The following is a 23,999-nucleotide window of genomic DNA, read 5'->3' as shown; positions in this document are numbered from 1 at the left end:
CCCATTTGGCTCTCCTTCTCTGCTACTTGCAGCCGAGATTTTTCAGCCTTTAAATTCCAGCAGATGTGGTTGTTGCATCCGGGGTTTCTTGACTTTGTCAAGGGGCAATGGGCTGAACCGGTGGCTGGTTCCCCCCTTGTTGGGCTGTTCTTGAAGCTCAAGAGGCTTCGTGGTGCTCTCCGTAAGCAGAACAAGGAGGTCTTTGGCAATGTGCATTAGAAGGTTAGGGATACGGAGGACTCGGTGAGCAGGGCTGAGGTGGCCTTTGATCAGGGAGCTAGTGAGGAGGCTAGGGAGGCACTGGAGGAGGCCAGGAATGTACTGCAGGGGGTGTTGCTTTAGGAGGAAATCTTCTGGAAACAAAAGTCCAGAGTTACTTGGTTAAAAGAGGGGGATCGTAATACAAAGTTTTTCTATTCCATGGTTAATGTCAGGCGAAGATAGGCCAGGGTGAATAAAATCAAAGGAGAAGATGGTGAGTGGATCTTCGACCCTGATGGGGTGCAGGCTGAGGCGGTGTGTCACTTCTTAGGAGTCTTTGCTTCTCAAGGATGTTTGGTTGATGAAAGATTGCTGTCGTTGATACCCACGGTGGTGATGGAGACTGAGAATGCTTCTCTCCTGCTTACCCCCTTGTTGGAGGAGGTGAAGGGGGCTGTTTTCTCCTTGTCGAGTGATAGTGTGCCGGGCCCAGATGGCTTTTCCAGGTACTTTTTCACGGCTTACTGGGAGGTCATGGGCCATAATGTTTGGGCTGCTGTGGTGGATTTCTTCGAGGGTAGGGCACTTCCTAGAAGCTTCACCTCGGCCAATCTGGTGCTTATTCCAAGAAGGACAACCCTGAGGTAATGGTTGACTTCCGCCCTATTAGCCTTTGTAAGTCTTCTTACAAGATTATTGCCAAGATCTTTGTTTCCAGGTTGGTGGGGCTGCTCCCATCCTTAGTATGGGAGGAACAAGGTGCTTTTGTGCAAGGCAGGTGTATCCATGATAATATTTCTATTGTCCAAGAGGTTGCTCAAGACTTGAATAGGAAGGCTCGAGGGGGTAATGTGATCCTCAAGCTAGACAGGGCAAAAGCCTATGACTGGTTAGAGTGGAAGTTCCTATGGCTGGTTTTGTCCAGATTTGGCTTCAGCGAAGCCTGGATTGCCTTAATCAGGAAGATTGTGGAGAATTGTTGGTTCTCAATCATAGTTGTCATGGCGTCGATATGACGCCATGATCGAGGCCATGGCGTCATATTGCTGGAGAAGTGGGCATATCGACCACCGATATGGATGAAGTAAGAATATTGACCGATATGGCCTCCATGTCGTCGCCATAGTGCCGCCATGGACGCCATACCACGACATATGGCCATATCGGGCGACATGGTTGTTTCAAATTATAAAACTTAATTTTTTTTAACCATTTTTTATTTTAATGCTTTTTCCTTAACATGAAAAAAATTAAAAAAACATCAAACAGAAAACACTAATACACTATTGACTAATACAAAATCACATATTCACATCAACAATTTTTATTTATTTATTTAGATGGGTTGTTTATTAGCTTTATTTACTCAATATAAATTACGTTCTTGTAATTGTTTTTTTGTTTTGTTACTTTTGTAGTCACTTTCATATGAATCATATCCCAACTCTCATGATTTTTCAACTTTATTATCAGCAATTATTTGATAATCCATGATTTCATATACATTAATGGATATTACACTTTCATGAATAAAACCATAGTAGATTAGTAGTACACTTTCATGTTAAATTTTGATGTTATAGGGTATATATTATAGCATACTAAATGACATTAAAATAGAGAAAATAAAAAATAAAACATGGTCGATATGATCGCCATGGCAACGCCATGGCGGGCGACATGACACCCCTTCACCGACTTGGATCGCCGTGACGACGTGACAACTATGTTCTCAATTGTGTTGGGTGGTAGCCAATCCGGTTTTATCAAGTCTACCAAGGGGATCCCTTGTCACTTGCACTTTTTATTTTGGCAGAGGAGGTGTTGAGCAGGGGTATCAAAAGCCTTTTCGTGGAGGGGCATGTGTCCTACTTCCGGCTTCCGAGGGGCTGCCCTGGGATTTTGCATTCCTTTTTTTGCTAATGACACCATTATCTTCACCAGGGGTTTGAAGAGTTCTCTCAAACAAGTTATGGGGTTTATTGGCAGATATATGAAGGTTTTTCGGGACAGCTAGTAAATAGACAAAAAAGCTGCTTTGTGTTGGGGGACAAGGTCTCTTTGGCGAGAGCCCAGATGGTAGGGGTGGTGACTGGGTTCTCTAGGAAGACGCTCCCAATTACCTATTTGGGGGCACCACTCCACTCTGGATGGCTGAAGATTTGCTATTTTGACGGTCTTGTTGAAAAGATAAGAAATAGGGTGGCAGGCTGGAAGGGAAGGCTATTATCACCTGGGGGACGCGTTATTTTGTTGAAACATGTCCTCACTTCCATCCCCATCCACATTCTCGCAACACTGGTTCCTTCGAAGGCAGTCATTCGAAGATTATATGGGATCTTTGCTGATTTTCTGTGGGGCAGCTCAGAGTGGGGAAAATGCAGGCACTGGGTGTGTTAGAGGAAGATTTGTAGGCCACTTGATGAAGGGGGGCTGGGGGTTAGGCGTCTGGAGGTTGTTGTCCTTTCACTTAGGCTTAGGGGCCTTTGGAGGGTCCTTTCAGAGCGCGCGCTGTGGAGCGATTTTTTCAAGGCCAAGTTCTTTAGAAACTTCCATATTGCTCTAGCAGGGTTACATGGTGTTGGTTCAAAATCTTGACGTAGTACTCTGGCTTTGAAGGGCTTCTTAATGGAGAAGTCAAGGTGGTTGCTTGGAGCTGGCAATATTTCCTTTTGGCTGGATGACTAGTCTGGCGCTGGCCCTTTGATTGACCAGGTTGACAATGGGCTGCTAGTAGACTTGGATTTACGGGTCAAGGATGCCTTGAGGAGGATGGAGCTTGGAGGCAGGACATTCTAGCTCACATTGATTCGGCTGCTATCAAGGAGAGCATTACTCTCGCTAATTTTGCTCTCTTTGATAGATATGATGTCTTGGCATGGACCCCTGCTAGCGATGGTTGTTTCATAACTAGGTCGGCTTGGAACGAAGTGAGGAGTGCTTCACCCGTGATCCCTTATGCGAAGTGGATATGGAACCAATCTCTTCCCTTGAAGGTGGCATTTTTTTCTTGGCAGTTCCTTAATGGAAGGATTCCCACAGATGATTCTTTAATGTTGCTAGGAATTCCCTTGGCTTCAAAATGTAGCTGTTATAGGAGTCCTCGGAGGGAGACTACTGATCACTGTCTGGTGTTGAATGGTACGGCTTCCAAGGTGTGGGGTTACTTCTCTCGTATTTTTGACATTGCTCCTGTTCCCTCTCAGGATGTCAGAGGCAGAATCGCTCTTTGGCAGGGTTCAACGAGTGGTAAAAGCTTTAGTGCTTATATCATAGGAATCTTGCCTTCGTTGATCGTTTGGGAGCTCTGGAAGGAGAGAAACTCTAGAAGGCACGGGGAAAGGTGCCGCATTGCTGGTTCAATAGTTGAGTGTATTAAAGCCTGGGTGAAGGAGGTTCAGCTACCCTCCAAGGTTGGCTGGTTGGGGTCGGTAAGGGACAACTTGATTCTACAATGTTTTGGACTCTTGGCCCCAACACCCAAGCTGACGTGCCCTTTACCAGTTTATTGGTGTCCTCCCTTTGCTTCGGTAAAGCTTAATGTGGATGGTGTTTGTCGGGGCAATCCGGGCTATGGAGGGGGTGGAGGGGTCATCAAGGATTTGAATGGTGTAGTCCTGGCAGCTTTTTCAAAATTTTATGGTGCCTGCACTAATTCGATAGCTGAACTAAGAGCATTGAGGGATGGTTTGGCTCTTTGACAGGACTTAGGGTTTTCGACATGGTGGTTAATTCGGACTCCGAGTCCACAGTCAAAATGGTTAACCAAAAGAGGTGTACCTTGTGGAAGGGTTGGTACCGCTTCCGGGATGTGCTGGATTTGGTTTCTTCTGCCTAGGCTTTCGTGACCTTTGCGTTTCGTGAAAGCAACAGGGTGGCTGATTGGTTGGCAAACCTTGCTTGCGACTCTGGGTAGTCTAACATCTTCCAACAGGGCTTTCTCCCTTCCGGGATGCTTCAGGGTATTCTTCGAGAGGACAAGGTTGGTCTGCCGATTCTCAGGAAATAGCACTTGTGATTTTGTTCCCTTTGTAGGGGTAAGGAGTTGTAGTGAGGCCAAGAGAGTGATTGCTCATTGGGTTGGGGTAAGGTAGTATGTTCCCCACTATCAATAAAATTCTAGGGGCTGGCCCGGGTCCCAGGTAATATTCGGGTTTAAAAAAAAAAAAAATAGAGGAAATTTTCTCTTCTTTTAATATTTGACTATTGACAGGCTAATGGTCAGAGTCTAATCCAGATAAAAATTTTGCTACTTAGAATTCAGCATATTGTGATTTGAGAACGGCAAGATCAGTAGAGAGGGGCTGGTACACATTAAGTTCCTCCCGCATACCCTTTAGAGCACTATAGTAGTCACCACCAGATTTGGCATTCTGTTTAAATGAGGAAATTTTGTCATTCATATACTCTAGGCATATTCTTATCTTTAGAATAGCTCTCCTAAAGATCATCCAGACACCCTTAGCTGTGGTGTGAAACATAACATTGGCTGCCACACAAGGCTCCATATTATTCCACAACCAACGAATTAATATAGCATTCTCCGTCGTCCACTCTTCATACTCATGAGAGGTTGCAGTCAGATAGCCCATCTTCCGTTTGGCTGTGGTATAAACTTCAACTGCTTGGGCCCAGAGAAGATAATTCAAAGCACCATTCCGTTTGATAGATGTAATTTGAACATTGACATTATCTGAGGGAGGTTTAGATTTAGCCATAATGTTGTATAAAGTAGAACACTTCACAGAAAATAACCCAGAAGCAACCAACCACACTGAGCAATTTTTGATAAGCACGGGGATAGCACCCAGGCCATAAAACACAACCAATATCGACAACCAGCAACAAGAACAATAACCAGAAGACGAGGCTCAAAAAAGCAGCTAAAATCCTCCCAAAACAGTACGCCGCAGGGTAGGGTAAAACCTCAAAATCATAGACACCAATAGCCCTAAAGTCTCAGAGGGTTAGGGTTGTCTGTTTGGTCTGAAATTTTGACCACAGACTGTACAATATATAGAGAAAAAGTTCTCCAAAAATCACAGCAATCAACCCACGATAGTTAGAGAGTTGGATTTTAGGTTAGAGATGTAAGTGAGAGAAGGAAGAGAGGTTGAAGAAGAAGGAGATGAGAAGGAGAGCAAGAAGACAATAGAGAGAGATATTTCGGTTGTGAATCTTGTGTGTAGGAGAAACTTCTCCACACTCTATATTACTTGAATAGAACTAATGGAGTTATTACATCCACCTCTTTAGGGAGGTACAAGGTAAAAAGGACAAACAGGATGAAATACATAATAAGGCAACTAGTCCAAAGTCTAGTTCCCAAACTACCCCTGTTACATATCTACTAACAACTCTAACACTCCCCCTCAAGCTGGAGAATATATATCATGCATTCCCAACTTGCTTAGAAGAGAACTTAACTGAGGAGAGGCAAGGGCCTTGGTGAGAATGTCTGCCAGCTGATCACCAGTCTTCACAAAAGGAGTACAAATGCAGCCAGAGTCTATCTTCTCTTTGATGAAGTGTCTATCAACCTCAATATGCTTAGTTCTATCATGCTGAATAGGGTTGTGGGCAATACTGATGGCAGCCTTGTTGTCACAATAGAGTCTCATAGGGCCTTCAGTGTCAAATCCCAGTTCCTGAACAAGTCTTTTCAACCATATGAGTTCAGACACTCCATGAGCCATAGCTCTAAATTCTGCCTCTGCACTGGATCTGGCTACAACGTGCTGTTTTTTGCTCCTCCATGTAACCAAATTACCTCCCACAAAGGTACAATAGCCGGAGGTAGATCTCCTGTCTGTAATAGAGCTAGCCCAATCTGTATCAGTGAAACCTTCCACTCTCAAATGATTGTGTCTAGCATACAACAGTCCTTTCCCTGGGGAAGACTTCAAATACCTAAGAATGCGATACATGGCATCCAAGTGGCCACTTTTGGGAGCTTGCATAAATTGGCTCACCACTCCCACTGCATATGAGATATCTGAGCGTGTTATAGCGAGATAGATAAGCTTCCCAACAAGCTTTTGGTACTTTCCCGCATCAACCAGAGAAGGACCACAATCTTCCCCTAGTTTGTGATTTTGCTCAATAGGAGAATTAGCTGGTTTGCAACCTAACATCCCTATCTCTGTCAACAAATCAAGAACAAACTTCCGTTGACATATGTTGATTCCTTTCTTAGTCCTTGATACTTCAATTCCTAGGAAGTACTTCAAGGGGCCCAGGTCTTTGATCTCAAACTGTTGTGCTAAGTAGCTTTTCAGTGTACCAATCTCAGCTATACCATTTGCTGTGACCACAATATCATCCACATAGACAATGAGAGCAGTGATGGTACCATAGCCCCGCTTGGTAAAGAGTGTGTGATCAGCTTGGCTTTGGGAATATCCATTCTTCAGAATAGCCTGTCGGAAGCGTTCAAACCATGCCTTTGGTGACTGTTTGAGACCATATAGTGCCTTCTTAAGGAGACACACTTTCCCTTCAGCTGAAGGCATTTTGAACCCTGGTGGGGGTTGCATGTACACTTCCTCTTCCAAGTCACCATGGGGAAAGGCATTCTTCATATCTAACTGATATAATGGCCAATCTTTATTGGCAGCCAGTGATAAAAGAACTCTTATAGAGTTATGCTTAGCCATAGGAGCGAATGTCTCCTGATAGTCAATCCCATAGATTTGATTGTACCCCTTGGCAACCAACCTTGCCTTGTATCTCTCCACAGTACTATTAGATTTGTACTTGATTGTATAGACCCATTTGCATCCAATTGGGACATGTCCCTTAGGAAGATCCACCAACTGCCAAGTATCATTCTTCTCAAGAGCCATCATCTCCTCAGACATAGCTTGTCTCCACTTTGGGTCAAGCATAGCATCATTGACATTCCTGGGAATAGAAGCTGTAGAGGGAGCAGTGATAAAGGCAATAGTTGTAGGAGAAAGAGCATCATAGGAAACAAATTGGGCTATAGGATTAGTACAAGCTCTTTTTCCCTTTCTAACAACAATAGGAAGGTCTAAATCACATGGAGGAGAAGGGATGTGACCTGGCTGAGAAGGATGGATCTCAGGATGTGGATCTGGATCCAAAGAGGACTCTTGGTAGGTCTTCTTTCCTTCATTATGCAAGCCTTCACCTCTCTTGTAGGTAATGTGGTAATCCTTCTCCTTATCAGTACCACTATCAACAACTAAATCAGTATTCACATTCACATCCACAGCCCTGTGCTTTCCAATGTCAAGTGTAAAGGGAGAGATGGGTAGAGGATGAAGGAAATCAGCAGCCTGTTCACTTCCACAATTCTCCCCCTGAAGAGGATGCTGAGAAGGGGCAAAGAAAGGAATAGATTGAAGGAAGACATCCTTGGAAATAAGACACTGACGAGAAGAAGAATGATAACACTTGTAACCCTTGGTAGTAGAAGAGTACCCAAGGAAGAGATACTTGAGGGCTTTGGGATCAAGTTTAGTACGTACAGATTTGTTTACATGCACATAACAAACACACCCAAAGACTTTAGGAGGAAGAGAGAAAGCAGAAGCCTTGGGAGATAAGATGTCCAAGGGAGATTTGAAAGCAAGAAGTTTGGTAGGCATGCGATTGATGAGAAAAGAGGCAGTGAGGAGAGCAGCAGACCAAAAAGTCTTGGGGACATGCATGCCAAACAAGAGACTATGGGTGACATCCAATAAATGGCGATTCTTCCTCTCAGCAACCCCATTTTGTTGGGGGGTGTCAACACACGCTAACTGATGGAGAATGCCATTATCAGTAAAGAAGGTTTGGAGGCCACCAAACATGTATTCCCCCCCTTTATCAGATCGAACAATTTTGATCCGAATGTCAAACTGAGTAAGAATCATCTGATAAAAGGTTTTAAATGCATCACAAACATCACTTTTATGCTTCATAAGAACGGTCCAAGTAGCACGAGAAAAATCATCAACAAAGGACTCAAAGTAACGATAGCCAAATAAAGAGGTAGTAGGGGAAGGTCCCCAAACATCAGTGTGCACAATATGAAAAGGAGCAGTAGTTCTATTACCATGATATGGATAAGAGGAACGACAATGTTTGGCAAACATACATGGTTCACATTGAAAAACATGAGAAGAAGCAACAAAAGAAAATAAGTGAGGCAATTGTTTCCTCATTACAACAAAAGATGGATGGCTAAGACAACGATGCCATAACATAACAGACTCCACAGAACTACTATCATTACGTCCACACACATAGGACTGAGTTGTGGGCAAAAAAAGCTAAAAAAGGTAAAGGCCTTGCTCCTCACGTCCACTACCAATAATCCTCTTCGTCACCAAATCCTAAAAAAGACAATGAGAAGGAAAAAAAGTGACAACAATTTAAAGATTTTGTCAAATGACTCACAGAGAGAAGATTAAGGGTAAGGTTAGGAACATGAAGGACAGATGTAAGAGAAATAGATGAGGTAACAGGGATATTGCCTTTACCAGAGATGGAGGAAAGGGAGCCATCGGCCACCCGAACCTTATCCTTACCAGAGCAAATGGTATAGGAATCATAATAATGGGACGTACCAGTCATAGGGTCGGTGGCACCAGAGTCAATGACCCAAGACTGGGCTGCAATAGAAGCTGAGGTGGAAACTTGCAAAGCGGAGGATGAAGAAGAGGTAGCCACTGTGGGTGTAGGAGATGTGCTCAGTTGTGACATGACCCTGTGGAACACTACATCGGCCAAAGTAGAGTCATCCTGTGTAGCATCTGTCTCCGTCATAACAGAGTGGGCACCTCGAGCTCCCCCTCGACGGCCACCATGAGCCCCACCACGTGTACCAGGAGGACGATCATGAAGAGTCCAACATCTATCCTTGGTGTGCCCAGATCTCCCACAATGATCACATTTAAATCTGTCTCTGCCACCTCCACTAGCACCACCTGTCTCCACTGCTCTGTCCTCCCCATAAGTAGGCCCCTGGCCTCTACCACCACCACGGGTATCCTGGAAAGAGGAAGAATTGAGAGCTGATCTCTTAAGGGATGAGGCTGGAGTAGGTGCCATAGCAACACGCCAAGTCTCCTCACTCTGTAAATAGCTACAAACCTCATTAAGAGATGGAAGAGGAGACCGGCCCAAAATCTAGAGCCTGATGGGTTCATACTCAGGGTTCAGCCCACCAAGAAGAGTGAAGACACGCTCCTTTTCAAGAGCATGATACACCTTTGCCTCATCCGCTGGGTTGGTCAATTGGAGATCCCTGTAATGATCATACTCCTCCAAAAGACTGATATAGGCATTGTAGTACTCAGAAATAGTCTTGTCACCCTGCTTCATTGCATTAATTTTTTGGTGAAGTTGATAAACTTTGGTGGAGTCACCCACCCTGTCAAATGTCTGGGAGACATTGTCCCAAATAGCCTTGGCAGTTTCCTTTCTCATAAATCTTCTCCCAATCTCGGGCTTCATGGAGAAGATGAGCCATGTCATGACTGTGGAATTTTCGGTCTCCCATTTGTCATAAGTAGGGGAACCAAGAGCTGGAGCAGTAATGGTGCTTGTAATATACCCAAGCTTCCCTTTGCTCCTAAGGGAAAGCTTCACTGAGTGGGACCAATCCAAATAATTGGTGTTGTCTAATTTCACAATGGAGATCTATGGGTGTGAGTTCTCAAAGACAAACTGTGAGGCTACCGGAGTAGGTTGTGATTCAGCCGTGCCAAGCCCAGAGGCATCAGATTCAGCCATATTATGGGGATAAAAGAGGCACTTAACCATGCACAAGTAATTCCAAACAAAGTGGGGAGTACACACTCAACCCAAATAAAGATTCCAATCTCAAGAAATAAATTCCAGCAGAAAAAAAACAGGTAAAATTTGGACAAAACTTCACCCAACACCTTCCAGGGAGAAACACCCACTCAAACAAGTTCTAAGACCTTAAACAAGGTATCCATAAACACTTCTCAACCAAGGGAGGAGTCCATGGTAGTTCAAATGCAAGTAAAAGAGGAAGCAGCAGTCACAGTTTATACCTGGGCAGAAAAAGGAACCCCACAAAAATGAGCTATGCTCTAGCAAGAGAACCCTTCAGCAAGGAGACACACATGGGGCATAAAGAGCATCCTTGTACGATCCTAATGAGCTATTCCAAGCTCCAAACCCATGCCGAGAGGAGAAAACACAGGAGCTGCAACTTTGAGATGGCGGAAAACCTAGGTGAAGCTTGGTTGACTTCAAACACTTCAATGGGGCTTCAATACAGCTCAAGGATCATCTTCAAACACTTAAACGGGTTGCAAAGAACCTTTTTCATCTATCTACAACAAGTTGTTCACATAGATTCCTCTTCCTTGAAGTTCCTTGTGTCTTAGGATTTCAAGGAGAGGAAAAGAATAGAGAAAGAGGACTGATACGACTCTCAAACTTAAAGCTCTGATACCAAGTTGGATTTTAGGTTATAGATGTAAATGAGAGAAGGAGGAGAGGTTGAAGAAGAAGGAGATGAGAAGGAGAGCAAGAAGAGAATAGAGAGAGAGATATTTTGGTTGTGAATCTTGTGTGTAGGAGAGACTTCTCCACACTCTATATTACTTGAATAGAACTAATGGAGTTATTACATCCACCTCCTTAGGGAGGTACAAGGTAAAAAGGACAAACAGGATAAAATACATAATAAGGCAACTAGTCCAAAGTCTAGTTCCCAAACTACCCCTGTTACATATCTACTAACAACTCTTAACATTCTTGACTTCTTGGAAAATCTCCATAAAGTTAGGATTTTGCAAGAACGAAGGAAATCTGATCTCTCATGCCAAAAGAATATGATCAGTCTACAAAACAGTATTCACAATGATATCTTTGACTTGCCAGAGGAGGAGAATAAACAACATCACAAAAAATAACCCTAAACAATCAAACCTTTATGTGCATGGAGAGATTTCCTACCCAAGGACCAAAACAGCAAACCCTAGTGCATGATGAAGGCATCTTCAAGTGGACCTTTTCCTCCAATAATCATAGTAAGAGTAATGATGAAACCCTAGTTATGCTTGACAAAAAACTAGGGTTCTACCAGAAGAAAACAACATAGGTGGTTGTACACCAAAAGAGAGGGAAAAACCCTAACCACACTCAAAACAAGGATGAAGAAGGGATCCCAAGTACTGAAATCAATTCTCTGATACCATGTGACAGCAATAGAACTTGATATCATTACCTGAACCAGATGAAGGTTGAGGAAAAGAGAGGAGAAGAGAGAATGGAGAGAACTGCCCATGGTTTGAGAGAATAGCAGAATACTCCAAACGGTGGGTGGGGGTAACTACTTATATTAATATAAAAAGGAAAAATTACAATAAAGCACCACACTAAAGAGTAAAGCCTATAACTTAAGTATATTTTACACTTAAGGACAGCAATATAAAAGAACATTACAAATATATCCCTACGAAACTGATGCAACCTAGTAGTATATTTGCAGTTTTTGTATTTTCTTATGAACAGTTGTGTAGATACAGGACTTTGTCATATGTATCCTCATTTTGGACTGTGGTAATAAGATACTCTTCTTAGCTGAACACCCCCCCCCCAAAAAAAAAAAAAAAAAAAAAAAGACTAAATGGAAGAAAAATAACTGAACTTGGTATGCCATGCCAATCTGATAAGGTTGGTTCATGCTCTGGCAGTGAATGCATAATCCTTGACTTCAGATGCTTAGGAGCACTGTTTAAAGAGTAGCAATCATGAGTTAGGATTATGCTTTAGGTAAGCTTATATTTTGAGTTAGTTGGAAAATGAAGGGAATTCTTGATGAAGTTATTTGATGAAAGAGTTACATGCCTGACAAGTGTTAGTGAGGAGAGATTCATTGAGTATTTAATGTGAGCCATGCATAAAGTACACAAAGTTCTTTTGGATAGAATCTAAATATTGCGTCTTAAAGCACCAACTTTACTTTGGAACATAGTGCAAGTCTCTTCTCTTTCATTTTTTTCCAGGGTGTGTCTGTTGTGCAATTCCTCGATTGCTACATTCAAGTCAAAATCAAAACTTTCTATCTATTGAGCATCCTAATCCTCATATGGTTTCTGCCCATGACATGTGCTGCAGGGTGTTTTGGTACGGAGAGTTGAGCCCACTTCTGCTGCAAATAATGTTTTGAAAGAGGTAGGCTGGCTATTTGTAACTCCAGCTAGGATCTCTTGTCTAATCTAGTGACTAGTCTTTAAACACAATAGTAGGGAGGGAACTTTTATATCATATGTAGGGCAGCCTAATTTCCAAAGTGTTTCACAACCCAATAATCAAATTGATGTCAGGATCACAAACAATTTTTTGTGAAGATTATTATTAAAGTGATTATCTAATACAGTTAAAATTTTTTTTTATTTGAAAGGAGAAAGGCACATAGCTAGTCATAGAAAGCCAAGATCCAGCTGTAGACAATGGTTACTGTGCTATGCTATGTTCTTATTGGATGTCCTATCTGGGAGGAACATCTTGAACTTTTGAATTCTGGTTCTGATAAGCCAGTACACTTGGAACATCTTGTTCACTTGGAGAGCTTGGTCTGCCAACACATTGACAGGAGACCTTAGCCAGATGGGCACAAGGACGGACCATAGGTACCGAGGTCCTCACACTCCAGTGGTTATATTTGGGTTTCGTGCTTCATGTACTTCCAGATGTTGATTTGTACTTGTGATTCATAAATGATGATGTCTATGAATTTTCATGTACTCTTGCCTAGTTGGCCATGTTTGTGCTAAAATATAATGCTAATCATCTAGAAAGGGAGAAAAAAGAGGTTACTTTTAGTGTTTCAAATGTCTCTTCGTTTGTGCCCTCATTAAGTATTACCAATTGTCAATTTTGATGTTCTAATAAAGTAATAATTCATATGTTTCCTCTCCTTTAACCCTACATTTTCATTGGGTCCTTCAAGTCTATTGAAGGATGTTTGAAAATTTGTAATGTCCAGAGTTGCCTTGTCAAAATACTTGGAAAATAATTCTTGTAGATATTATGCTTCTCCAGGGGGACGTGATCGTAAGCTTTGATGATGTTCATGTAGGGTGTGAAGGAACTGTGCCATTTCGATCAGCTGAGCGCATTGTATTCCACTATCTAATAAGTCAAAAGTAAAGTTCCTATGAGCTGTATAACAAAATATATTTTTTTGTTGGGTGCTAACAAAATAGACTTTATAACTGCATTATAAATATTACCAGATTTACTTTTATGTTTCTCTATAGAAGTATTATGCATGCTTGAGAATTTCAGTCATGCATACTTCCCTCATTTCCTTGGCTCACCTGATCCTTATTTTTGGTTTTTGTCTCATGCATTACTACTCCATGTCCTTTTACCGTTTTGTTTTGATTGGTAAGGAAACTTGATAATTGTCAGAAAAACAATCTGATTCATTCTCTCCATTTAATTCTGCTTGAACTTGGCATTAAATGGTCCCGCTGCAGCAAACTGTTACATGTGGTTCTCATGCCCATCCGAGGAGAGTTTCAATTTGTCTTACCTGGAAAATCTGATGCTAGTGTAGTCAATGTATTGACTCCTCTTTTTCTTTAAAGCTTATCAAAGAAAAAGAACAAATTTTTTTGGTATACCTGTTATCTGGGGAGTCCCAACTGAATCACATGCCTAACTGCCTTAACCTGGGAGGTAGCCCTCTCCATCAAGTAGATTTTGGATCTCAAAGCAAATTATGAAACAATGCAAAAGGAAGACCACAGTATGGTTGAACTATGGCTTTTGGTATGTGTCTTCCCTAGGCAGATTTGGTTTCATTCCTATGATGTAGACCATGCCATGACATATTGTGATGCTGTTGATGAACTATTCTTAGAGTAATTTCAATGTGTAATAAATAGTCTTCTAAATTTATACAACAACAATAAGCCTTATCCCAACTAAATGTGGTTGACTACATGGATTCTTGCAAAGACAAAATAATAAGAAAAATAGAAAAATAGAAAAAAGAAAAAGGAAAGAGCACTCCAGCATCAACAACAACTCATCAATAACCCACCTAAATGGGGTTGGCTAAATGTATCTCAGCCCTCCAAACAGCTCTATTCGAAGTCATACTTGGGACAAGGTCTAAACTATACATATCTTTCCTTGCTACTTCTCCTAGGGTCATTTTAGGCCTGCCCCTAGCTCTTTTAGCTCGTTCAATCAGAACCAAATCACTCTTTCATACTGGTGCATCCCAAGGCCTCGGTTGAACATGGTCATGCCACCTCAAACGACTTTTGTGTAGCTTATCCTGTATCGGGGCAACTCCCAAATCGCGGGGCTTAGTCTTCTAAAATTATACCAATAAATGTATAAATAAGTAGTCTTCTAAACTACATTGTGGAAACATCCAATTCAAATTTGAGTAGGTCTCTGCAATTTTGCTTGTTTATTTTAACTTCTATCATATCTTATGATCAAAGTGACAAAGGCCCTTGGATCAAATAACGTTTGAATGATCAGGTTTGCAGGTGATGTGGCAGAGCTTGGTATTATTCGAAAAGGGACTTCTATGAAAGTTCAAACAATACTAAATCCACGAGTGCATTTGGTATGCCACTATTAACAGATTTTAACTTTGCAGTTCATACACAATGGTGTGCTCAGAGTGTTTCTTCATTAAATTAAAGTTTGATCAGCTTTGTGCTCAAATGTTAATTAGATTGGAAGTGCCTTCTAGGTCCCTTATCACATTAAAGGAGGCCAACCTTCTTATCTTATTATTGCTGGACTGGTGTTCACGCCACTCTCAGAACCTCTTATTGCGTATGTTTTGATCCTTGCCTTTAGCAGTCTATGTTACCTTTTATAGTTTCAAATACTAATAGCATTAAAAACGAGTGGCATGATGTTCACAATTTCCCTAACCAACTTGTTTTGTTTAACAGTGAGGAACGTGAAGACAACATAGGGGTAAGCTGTAATCCTGTACAAAACCTTCACCTTCTAAACAGTGTTGAGTGTGACTAATTGCTATAATTCATAATAAAATAAAACTTTGTTTTTCTTTTTTTGTCAGTTGAAACTATTGGTGAAGGCACGGTATTCATTGGCCAAGTTCAAAGGGGAACAGATAGTAATCCTCTCACAGGTTAGTCACATCTCCACAAATATGCATGTTACTGAAGGTTTTACAAGGTATATATTGGCTTTCACATGACTGAATCTCTCTCTTATATGTAAATTGGTGAGAGGGAGACGATTATCAACTTTTGCTATGTCAATAAAAAGTACTTGACTGTTGCATTCTGAATATAGGGATTTTGAAATTGTTGGTTTGTCCTTCAAGTGATATGGATTTTCTTGGTTCCCTTCCTGCATAGGTCTTGGCAAATGAAGTTAACATTGGATATGAGGAAATGGGCAATCAGCAGGCAAGTTCTAGCCCCACCATGTTATACCTTTTACAAAATTGATGTACCTCATCACTCATCAAGAGGATCAAAAGAATAATACAAATAAACAATGTCAGGTTCTAAAGTTCAATGGAACTCCAATAAAAAACATACGACACTTGGCATATCTAGTTGACTGTAAGTACCTGCAGCCTTATCTTTCACTGCTCTCTCTGAAATCTACTCACTATTACCTCCATGTTGTTGCTTAGCATGCAAGGACAGGTATTTAGTCTTTGAGTTTGAAGACAACTTCCTAGCGGTCTTGGAACGGGAAGCTGTTGCTTCGACCACACCTCGCATTCTCAAGGATTATGGGATACCATCTGAGAGGTCTTCAGATCTGCTGGAGCCATATCTGGATTCATCAGAATGTGACCAAACAATAAATCATGATATCTGCGACAGTCCAGTCTCAAATATGGAAATTGGGTTCGATGGACTTCTTTGGGCATGAGAAGAAAATTCTGATTCGGTCACATCTGTTTCTTTTAAGAGACTGTCTTGGAGGTTACATCTTCAGAGGGCAGACATATGGCTTCAGAATTTGGATCACCCCTTGTGTCATAATCACTGTCTCATTCTTCATGTTGGTTGTTACATGTTTCTGTTCATCGGCATAAATGCACGATGATGTTATGGTGACAGCTCCTTGAAAGCTCTTTTTTTGTGTCACCCATCAGCATGCACCAAAGTGATTGTTAGTGTTTCTCCTTTCAAAATTCAAGTTCAAATAATACAATGGGCAAAAGATCCGCACATCATCCCTGTGTGGATTCCTTAGCAAGCACTCTCACATAAACGAAGGCCCCACACTTTTTCTCCTCCACAAAACCTCCTATTTTATGATTCGTAATGTGGGCTCTCATAAATATAGCTGTCCCTTACCTGGAATTAACTAGTCAGAAAACAGTGTCATTAGTAGATATTGATGAGTAAACATTATATAGCCCCCTTTCAAATTGAGCTGGGTTGGGCTTAGGGTCAGGCTGAAGACAGGCTTGAGCTGGCCACACATACAGATCTTCCTTTTCGTCGTGTTTTACTTGGCTCTGTTTGGTTGCAAGTAGAGGGAGGTGAAATCATTGTTGAAAAGAAAAAGGAAAGTTATGTAATTATGATTGTATAACCTATCTAAAACTCATATCATATTTAGTAAATTTATTTTTTTCAAATTAAAAGAGTTTGATTGTAAAGTAAAGTGAGATTTTATAACCAAATTTGGAATGTTTTGGTGTTACACCATCATGTGAGGTAATGATTATAAAATTTTTACTTTATATTAATTTGATTTGATTTTATTTTCTTTTATTTCTCTTGCAACCAAATGGAGCCTTTGTGAATGCAGTTATTGCATGATGTGAAAGTTATATATCACATAAATGTGCAATAAATGTGAGACGGGCTAGTAAAATATGAAATTAGACACATTTAATGCAGTATTTATTTGAAGTGATAGGATTTACTCTTGTTGAAAAAAAAAATATTATACTAAAAAGGTAAAAAAAAAAAAAGGGTATGTTTTTTTCCCACCAACGTTGGATACAACATGATTTTTTGTTTTATTTATAAAAAGGTATTACATAATTGGCCAAAAAAATATTTTTTTTTGAGAAATTATTGGACATTCCTGATTGACTGTTCAGGTCAGTATTCTTCTCAGAAGTAGTAATCACAATGTATAAGTCTCATGCACCACCAGCCGTTGATGGGTACCCATAAGATCACTTCTATTTAGTTGATTCAAATCAGGCACAATCCATTGCTAAAGTGGTAATAATGAGTTTGCATGCATATTTAAATACATAGAGAGCAGACTTTGGTGCAGTGGTAAGATTGCTCCATTGCAATCTAATGGTCGCAGGTTTGAGTTAGGAAATAGTCTCCCCTTAAGCAGAGTTATGTCTACTTACATTATGATCCTCCTCAGGGAGAGACGTGAGGGGTAGTGTAAAAGTGCTTTCAATTAATAGAAAATCAATGGGGAGGTGACTAAAAACCGAGAATTTCCATATAGGGTGCTTCCCCTGCCACCTTTTGACAGACGCTATTGGCTTTTATCTCGCCGATGCGGGAATACGACAGACTTGCTCATGCTGGGACAAGACGACTTCTGGGAACACGTACAGAGCTTTCAACTGCCTTTAATGGCCTTGAGTGGCGAATCAATTCTGAAGTCGGTTGCCTGTACCAGTTCTCGAATGCATTTCAAGGTTGAGGGAGAAAAGTTGATCCCAGGACGCATGGACTATCTATTAGTTGGTTTCCGGCTCCTGGATTGCAAGGGTAGTCAATTGAATCATGCCTTGGAAGAAGCAACTCCCTTTCATAAATAGCAGGTCGGCTGGAAAGAAGATCTAGGAACACGGCCGGCCTTTGACCCCAAAGCTTTAGTACCGCCCACCCAGTCGCCAATCCCGTCTTTTATCCGCCTTTCCTTATTCCAGCAATGTCAATCGACATGAAGGAATCCACTCTGTAATCCATGCCGATCCGGGAGAGGGAAATGGAAAACGCGGATAGACGAGTCTTTCTTCTACCTGAACATCGGGATCATTGGTTGAGAGTTCAGGGTGAGAATATGTTTACTGCCAACAGAGAATGAGATGTCTATTTCCCGAGGGTTGGGACTCCACTTCTACTTCTTCAGATATATTGCGATCTGCGACAGGCAGATCACTTCACCATTCAGCCCATCAAGAGAGTCATATCCTAAACCAAACCTATTAGGGTTTTATCGCCTCCCTCATCCGAACGCATCGTAACATATGTATCAACGATTCCATAAAAGGAGAGGAAATTGGATCCATCCTTGGAGGCATAGGCATAGACGGAGAAAGCAGAAGCATAGGGAGAGGTTCAAGCAGGAGCAAAGGAGGGTATTGAATGAGGGATGCATCAGGCCCACCATCAGAAAGTGAAAAGAAGCAAGGGACTGGAATGGCCTGAACCAAACCAAACTGGCGAGCCAAGAACTGAGGATTGTAATGTTCTGTGCTGCACATATTATTTTTGTTGTGCTCGAGAAACACCCCGTAGTGGAGATCTCGGCATGTAAGGAAAGAGGCTCAAAGATCTCCGTGCATGAGTGGGTCAGTACTGGCCTCATCCAGCCAGTCAAATAAACTTTTGGAAGAATGAAATGGAGTAAAAGAAGCTGAAGGACGAATGTCCTTGAGGGTAAAGAAAAATCTGAAACAATCTGTGAGAGACCGAGCCATCGGCAGGCGAAGCAACTTAAAGCCAACGGCGGGGAAATCATCGGTCAATGGAGAAGGACTGATTTCAGGAAAGTAACTACTCAACCAAAATTGCAGAACCTAGAAAGGGCCTTCGCCGTGAGCAAAACCAGACTCTACGAGGTCAGTACAACCCCGGTACAGGGAAGAGCGTACAAAAGCAGCAAGATTGACAGGTCGGTCAGCGGCTAGGGTATTCGCAAGACTGAGGTAGGCTTTGGTGATCTTGTCGGCCTGGGTGCAGATAGGGCAACAACAAATCTAGGAGAGCATGCTTTATACTCTTGCTTGTTCACTGGACCACTCTGTCTCCAGTATTGAGAAAGATAGGAAGTGTAGCTGGCCCGATTTTTGGTAAGGTTCGAAACCCAGTCCACTAGAGAACAGTCAGAGCTGCCATTGATCTCCTTCTTTGCGGCCTTAAGGCCTAGGAAAGCCCCCACGTCAAAAAGAGTAGGGCTCATCATCCCACAACTGAAGTCGAAGGAGTTGGTCGAACGGGACCAAAAATGGAGAGTGGCGTGAAGGAGATCAACGTCATAAGGATAGTGGATGGTTGACATATGAATGGCATCATAAATGCCAAGCTCCCTCCAGGATTATTCCTTAACAGAGGACACCCTTTTCACCCAGTCATTCCACTAGTAAGACCTACCAGCCAAATGCCGTTTTACAGCAACAGGTTTATATTTCAGGGTGGTAGGAATGCCCCGCCGGAATAAAGGGTGGTCAGTTGGGTGAGATGCGAAGTCTTTGATAGGTTGACTGATTGAGGGGTCTTCGAGGATAGGACCTAAAACAAAGTGACAGGAGTGAGGAATAAGTAACTCCAAGTTCACAACAGGATGCAGACCAGCGCGCCTCTCCTGGAGACGGTTGGCTATAGTCTGGGAGCCACCGACACCTTCCTTTGGGCTCATCTCTTCCTTCGAGTTGCAGAGGATCAAAGCGTAAGTCGTGATGGTCCAAGGAAGAAGATGAGAGGGAAGAGAAGAAGCTGAAAGGTTGTCGTGCAACTGGAGACGTGGAGGGGTTTAAGGAGGGGTTTTTTAAACTCGAAAGAAGAAATGATGGCTGCCTTGGGAAACGGCGAGATTAACCCAAAGGGTGCGAGCACCGGATCACGATTGGGCCGCGTGTCCTAGCCAACGTTTTTTCAGGAGTTTCAGTCACATCAACTTACGACACGTCAGAAGATATTTTTGGTGAGCGAAACTGGAGTAGGCACGAGTCCCAAGGGCTCCCTCAATCAACCTCCTGACTCGCTAGGGGCATTGTTTACACCCAGATTTTGCTCCATTCCTTAATGGCTGAATAGTGGCATTGGGCCATGGGGTGACTCAACCAAGCGGCTTGACCGAAGCACCATGGCGCCTTCCGATTAAGATTGGGTTCATCGGCCAAGAGGCAGTTGGTTAGCATCAATGACGGTTTTCTTTTAGTAGTTAAGACTTGGATGATGTGTTAACCACGTGGCGGGGATAGTGGCCGATGAATAAGGAGACCGTTTCTCATGGTCATCTTTACCATATAAAATAAGCAGGAGGAGCAAGAAAGAAGGGATCAATCAAAAATATACCAAAACCTGCATTTACTTATCTTTACTTTACTGTTTTGTTTCCTTTCCTACGTGGTGTGAACCTAAGGTTTTTATTTCTTTTGCTTTATGCACCCTTATGTTTTGCACTGTAGATTGTTTACTACGAGTGATTTGAAGTGCAATTACAATCCATTTCCAAGTCTCCTTGTTCTGTTATCTTTGAGAAGTCATCGACATACAGGGGCAGGAGTAGAACTTTAGATCGTCGTGACATAACAGGGTATCCTGTTCTCATTCCGGCCACCCCTTGTTGTCCGAAGGATTTTTGGCACAATAGGTCCGCTCTCGTAGGATAATTCTTTAACCCTAGGTTCTGGCTTCTCCTTGGCATTCGCTATGGCAGACCCACGCGGTGGTTCAATAACGAGCTTAAGGTTGAGAACTCCATTCGTTATCTGATTCGGAAGAAAATGCCGCATGATCATAGTGTCATCATACAACTCCATATGGTCTAGGTCAACATCTCCCCAGACAATTTTACTCCAATGGTGAGGGAAACCTAAATCTCTCAAAGTTTGTTCCAGAGTTTGTTTTAACATAGCCACGGTATTTGTTTATCTTATCGTCATGCGGTGCTTACCTCCTAAAATTTCATTTTCCACTTTAACGAGTCCATCCTCCGTAATATCTAAATCTTGTTTATCGATCACCACAAAATCGATAACGTCCCTGTGTCGGAACTCCAATAGACTTGCTTCTTCAGCAAACTCTCCATCGAAAAATAAAACTTGACGCTCAATCGGAGATCCGGTCTGTTCGATCAGGGAATCACCGACATGATAAGGAACCAGAAACAAATATTCCCTCTCTACATCATCAATAGATCGAACTTTTTTTCTAAACAAAAATTCCATGATTCAAAGCCCCTCTAGAACCCCAGGTTACAGGTGCTCGCCCTCCTTCTCTGCTCTCCCCTCTAACCTGCAATGAAAACAAAATCTAACAAAAAACCAAAAAAAAAAAAAAAAAAAATCAATTAAAATTATAAACTGTTCTAGAAGAATTTATAGAATTTTGTCAATGCCCTGGCATTATTGACACTTGCCTCCCTGTAACAAGAGAAAGTTCATCTTAGACAAAGTGGCAGACCTAACTATTAAACATACTTGGAAAGATCTGATCTCAGGCACCATTAATCTTCCATTAATAAACAAAAAGAAAATTAAAATATAGATATAATGGATCTATTCATTAAATAACGTCGAACATAAAAGCAGTAAAGAACATTGCACAGAAATTTAATTCGCTTGACGCTCTCAATCGAAGTGATCGTCGATCGTCTATGAGATCTAAGAAACTAATTTACGAAAGCAAGAAAATCAGTCTAGATCTAATGGATCTATTCGTTGAATAATGCCAAAGAAAGCATTGAAAAGAAACTCTTGTGAGCAATCAAAGTAATCACATCGTCTCATGGCGTCTTTGCAAGAATAAAGATGAGTAGATAAAAAAATGCAAAATGTAAAATGCAGAGACAAAAAGAAAAAGAAAAAGAGTCAAAGAAACGAAGTAAGGAAACAAAATTAACAGAGAAACTAATTTACGAAAGCAAGCATAAAGTTTCAATATGTACAGAGATGGATTTAGAAAGTTCTAATTCGCTTCATGCTCTTTGAGAGCAATCGAAGTAATTGTCAGTCGTCTCATGGCGTCTTTGCAGGAAGACAGACGAGTAGAGAAATGCAAACTGCGGAGTCGAGAAGACAAAGAAAAAGAGTTAAAGAAACAAATCAAGGAAACAAAATTGATTGAGAAACTAACTTATGAAAGCAAGCATAGAGTTTCAGTACGTACAGAGATGGATTTAGAAAGTTCTAATTCACTTCTAGCTCCAGCAATCGAAGTAACCGCTGGTCGTCTTATGGCGTCTTTGTAGGAAGACAGACAAGTAGGGAAATGCAAACTTCGGAGACGAGAAGACAAAGAAAATGCGAGGTAAAGAAAGCGAAAGGAATATATAGAAATTTCCGATTGAATTTTGAGTTCCTGGCGGGAAAGGAATGTTTTCGTTCATGCTCTATGAACATTTATGGACCAATAATGTACAGCCACGTATCGTTCACCGTATGCTTTCTGTTGTGAGTTGTTCTAAATCTTAAAGAAATGTTTTCTTTGCTCCATGTGGACCAATAATGTATAGCCACGTATCGGTCATTAGTTCCAAATCTTAAAGTGACGACTCAGGATCCTTCTCATCCCTGGCTGCCAAATAGGTTTTGTTTTTTTATTTTGATTGCCAGAAAATATAAGAAAATGTAAGAGCAACATACATACATGACCTCTCACTTCAATTAAAAGAAAATGTAATTCATTATTCACTCCCAAGAACCTCAACACTAGTCTTCTATGTCTCATCCCCAAGGTCTCCAACCCTGAAATGACTGATCAACTCAGACCCATAAGCCTTTGCGGGGTGTCCTTCAAAGTCATCACCAAGATTCTATCAAACAAACTCAATGGGGCTCTTAATGACATCATTTCACCAAACCAGTCTGCCTTTGTCCCCTCCAGACTCATCTTGAACAATGTCTTTATAGCCCATGAAATGTTTAATTTCATCAAGAAGAAAAAGAAGGGTAAACAGAAATACATTGCCCGCAAGCTCGATATGAAAAAGGCGTACGATCGCCTAGAATGGAAATTCATTAAGGCAGTTCTTTTAAAGATTGGATTCAGCTGCCGTTGGGTTACTTTGGTTATGGCCTGTATCAGTACAACCTCTTTTAGCTTGCTTGTCAATAGAGTGATCAGAGGCTCCATCACCCCCTCAAGGAGTATCCGCCAAGGTGACCCCCTCTCACCGTCGATCTTTATTCTATGTTCGCAAGCCCTCAGTGCTGTCATCAATAGAGCAGATGATCTCTCTTTGGTACGTGGAATCAGGATCAAGCAGAGAACTCCAACCCTTACCCATCTCATGTTTGCTGACGACTATTTACTATTCACCGAGATGAAGCTAGATGAAATCTATAATCTCAAAGCCTGTCCTGATCTCTATTGCCAGGCAAGTGGCCAAACAATTAACTTACAGAAATCCAGCCTTACTTTCAGCCAGAACACCCTTATGAAGTTTCGAAGATGGTTCTCTAGACTGCTGAAAATCTCATATGGCGATGGCCCAAGCCCTTAACTTCATTAGTGATATAGTGTCCAAAAGATACCAAAATTGGAAGTATAGCTTTCTCTCCACTGCCGACAAGGAAGTAATGATCAAAGTTGCAGCTCTTCCCCTCTCCAACTATGTTGGTTCTCACTTCAAGATCCCTAAGTCGATCCACAACCACATCAGAAAGGAAACGACTGACTTCTTCTGGGGGAAATCAGACCAAGGCCCAAAAGTGCACTGGATATCATGGGAAAGACTTTGTCGATCAAAAGAAAGAGGAGGACTGGGATTTAGAGATTCGGCTCTCCAAAACCAAGCTCTTTTGACAAAAGTAACTTGGCATCTTTGGTCCCAACCGGAATCCCTATGGGCAAGGTTTATCAAAGCAATATATTTTCCCAATTGTACCTTCTTGAATGCTAAAG

General features: G+C 41.7%; 1 protein-coding gene across 3 annotated transcripts in view; it reads left to right on the top strand.

Annotated features, from left to right (window-relative positions):
- Positions 1-16,372, top strand: part of LOC122667701 (protease Do-like 2, chloroplastic) — a 55,587-nt gene extending 39,215 nt beyond the window's left edge. For all 3 annotated transcript variants that reach the window (XM_043864091.1, XM_043864094.1, XM_043864092.1), the window contains 10 exons: positions 12,310-12,366; positions 13,237-13,340; positions 14,698-14,785; positions 14,915-15,000; positions 15,123-15,147; positions 15,254-15,325; positions 15,558-15,608; positions 15,707-15,767; positions 15,842-16,225; positions 16,289-16,372. In XM_043864091.1, the coding sequence (XP_043720026.1) occupies positions 12,310-12,366; positions 13,237-13,340; positions 14,698-14,785; positions 14,915-15,000; positions 15,123-15,147; positions 15,254-15,325; positions 15,558-15,608; positions 15,707-15,767; positions 15,842-16,086 (789 nt within the window). In that variant the 3' untranslated portion in view covers positions 16,087-16,225; positions 16,289-16,372. The remainder of the gene's footprint in view (positions 1-12,309; positions 12,367-13,236; positions 13,341-14,697; positions 14,786-14,914; positions 15,001-15,122; positions 15,148-15,253; positions 15,326-15,557; positions 15,609-15,706; positions 15,768-15,841; positions 16,226-16,288) is intronic.
- Positions 16,373-23,999: the final 7,627 nt, after the last annotated feature.

Source organism: Telopea speciosissima, chromosome 7 (genome assembly GCF_018873765.1).
Source record: "Telopea speciosissima isolate NSW1024214 ecotype Mountain lineage chromosome 7, Tspe_v1, whole genome shotgun sequence".
Taxonomy (NCBI): domain Eukaryota; kingdom Viridiplantae; phylum Streptophyta; class Magnoliopsida; order Proteales; family Proteaceae; genus Telopea; species Telopea speciosissima.
This window is presented reverse-complemented; position numbering and strand designations above follow the sequence as displayed.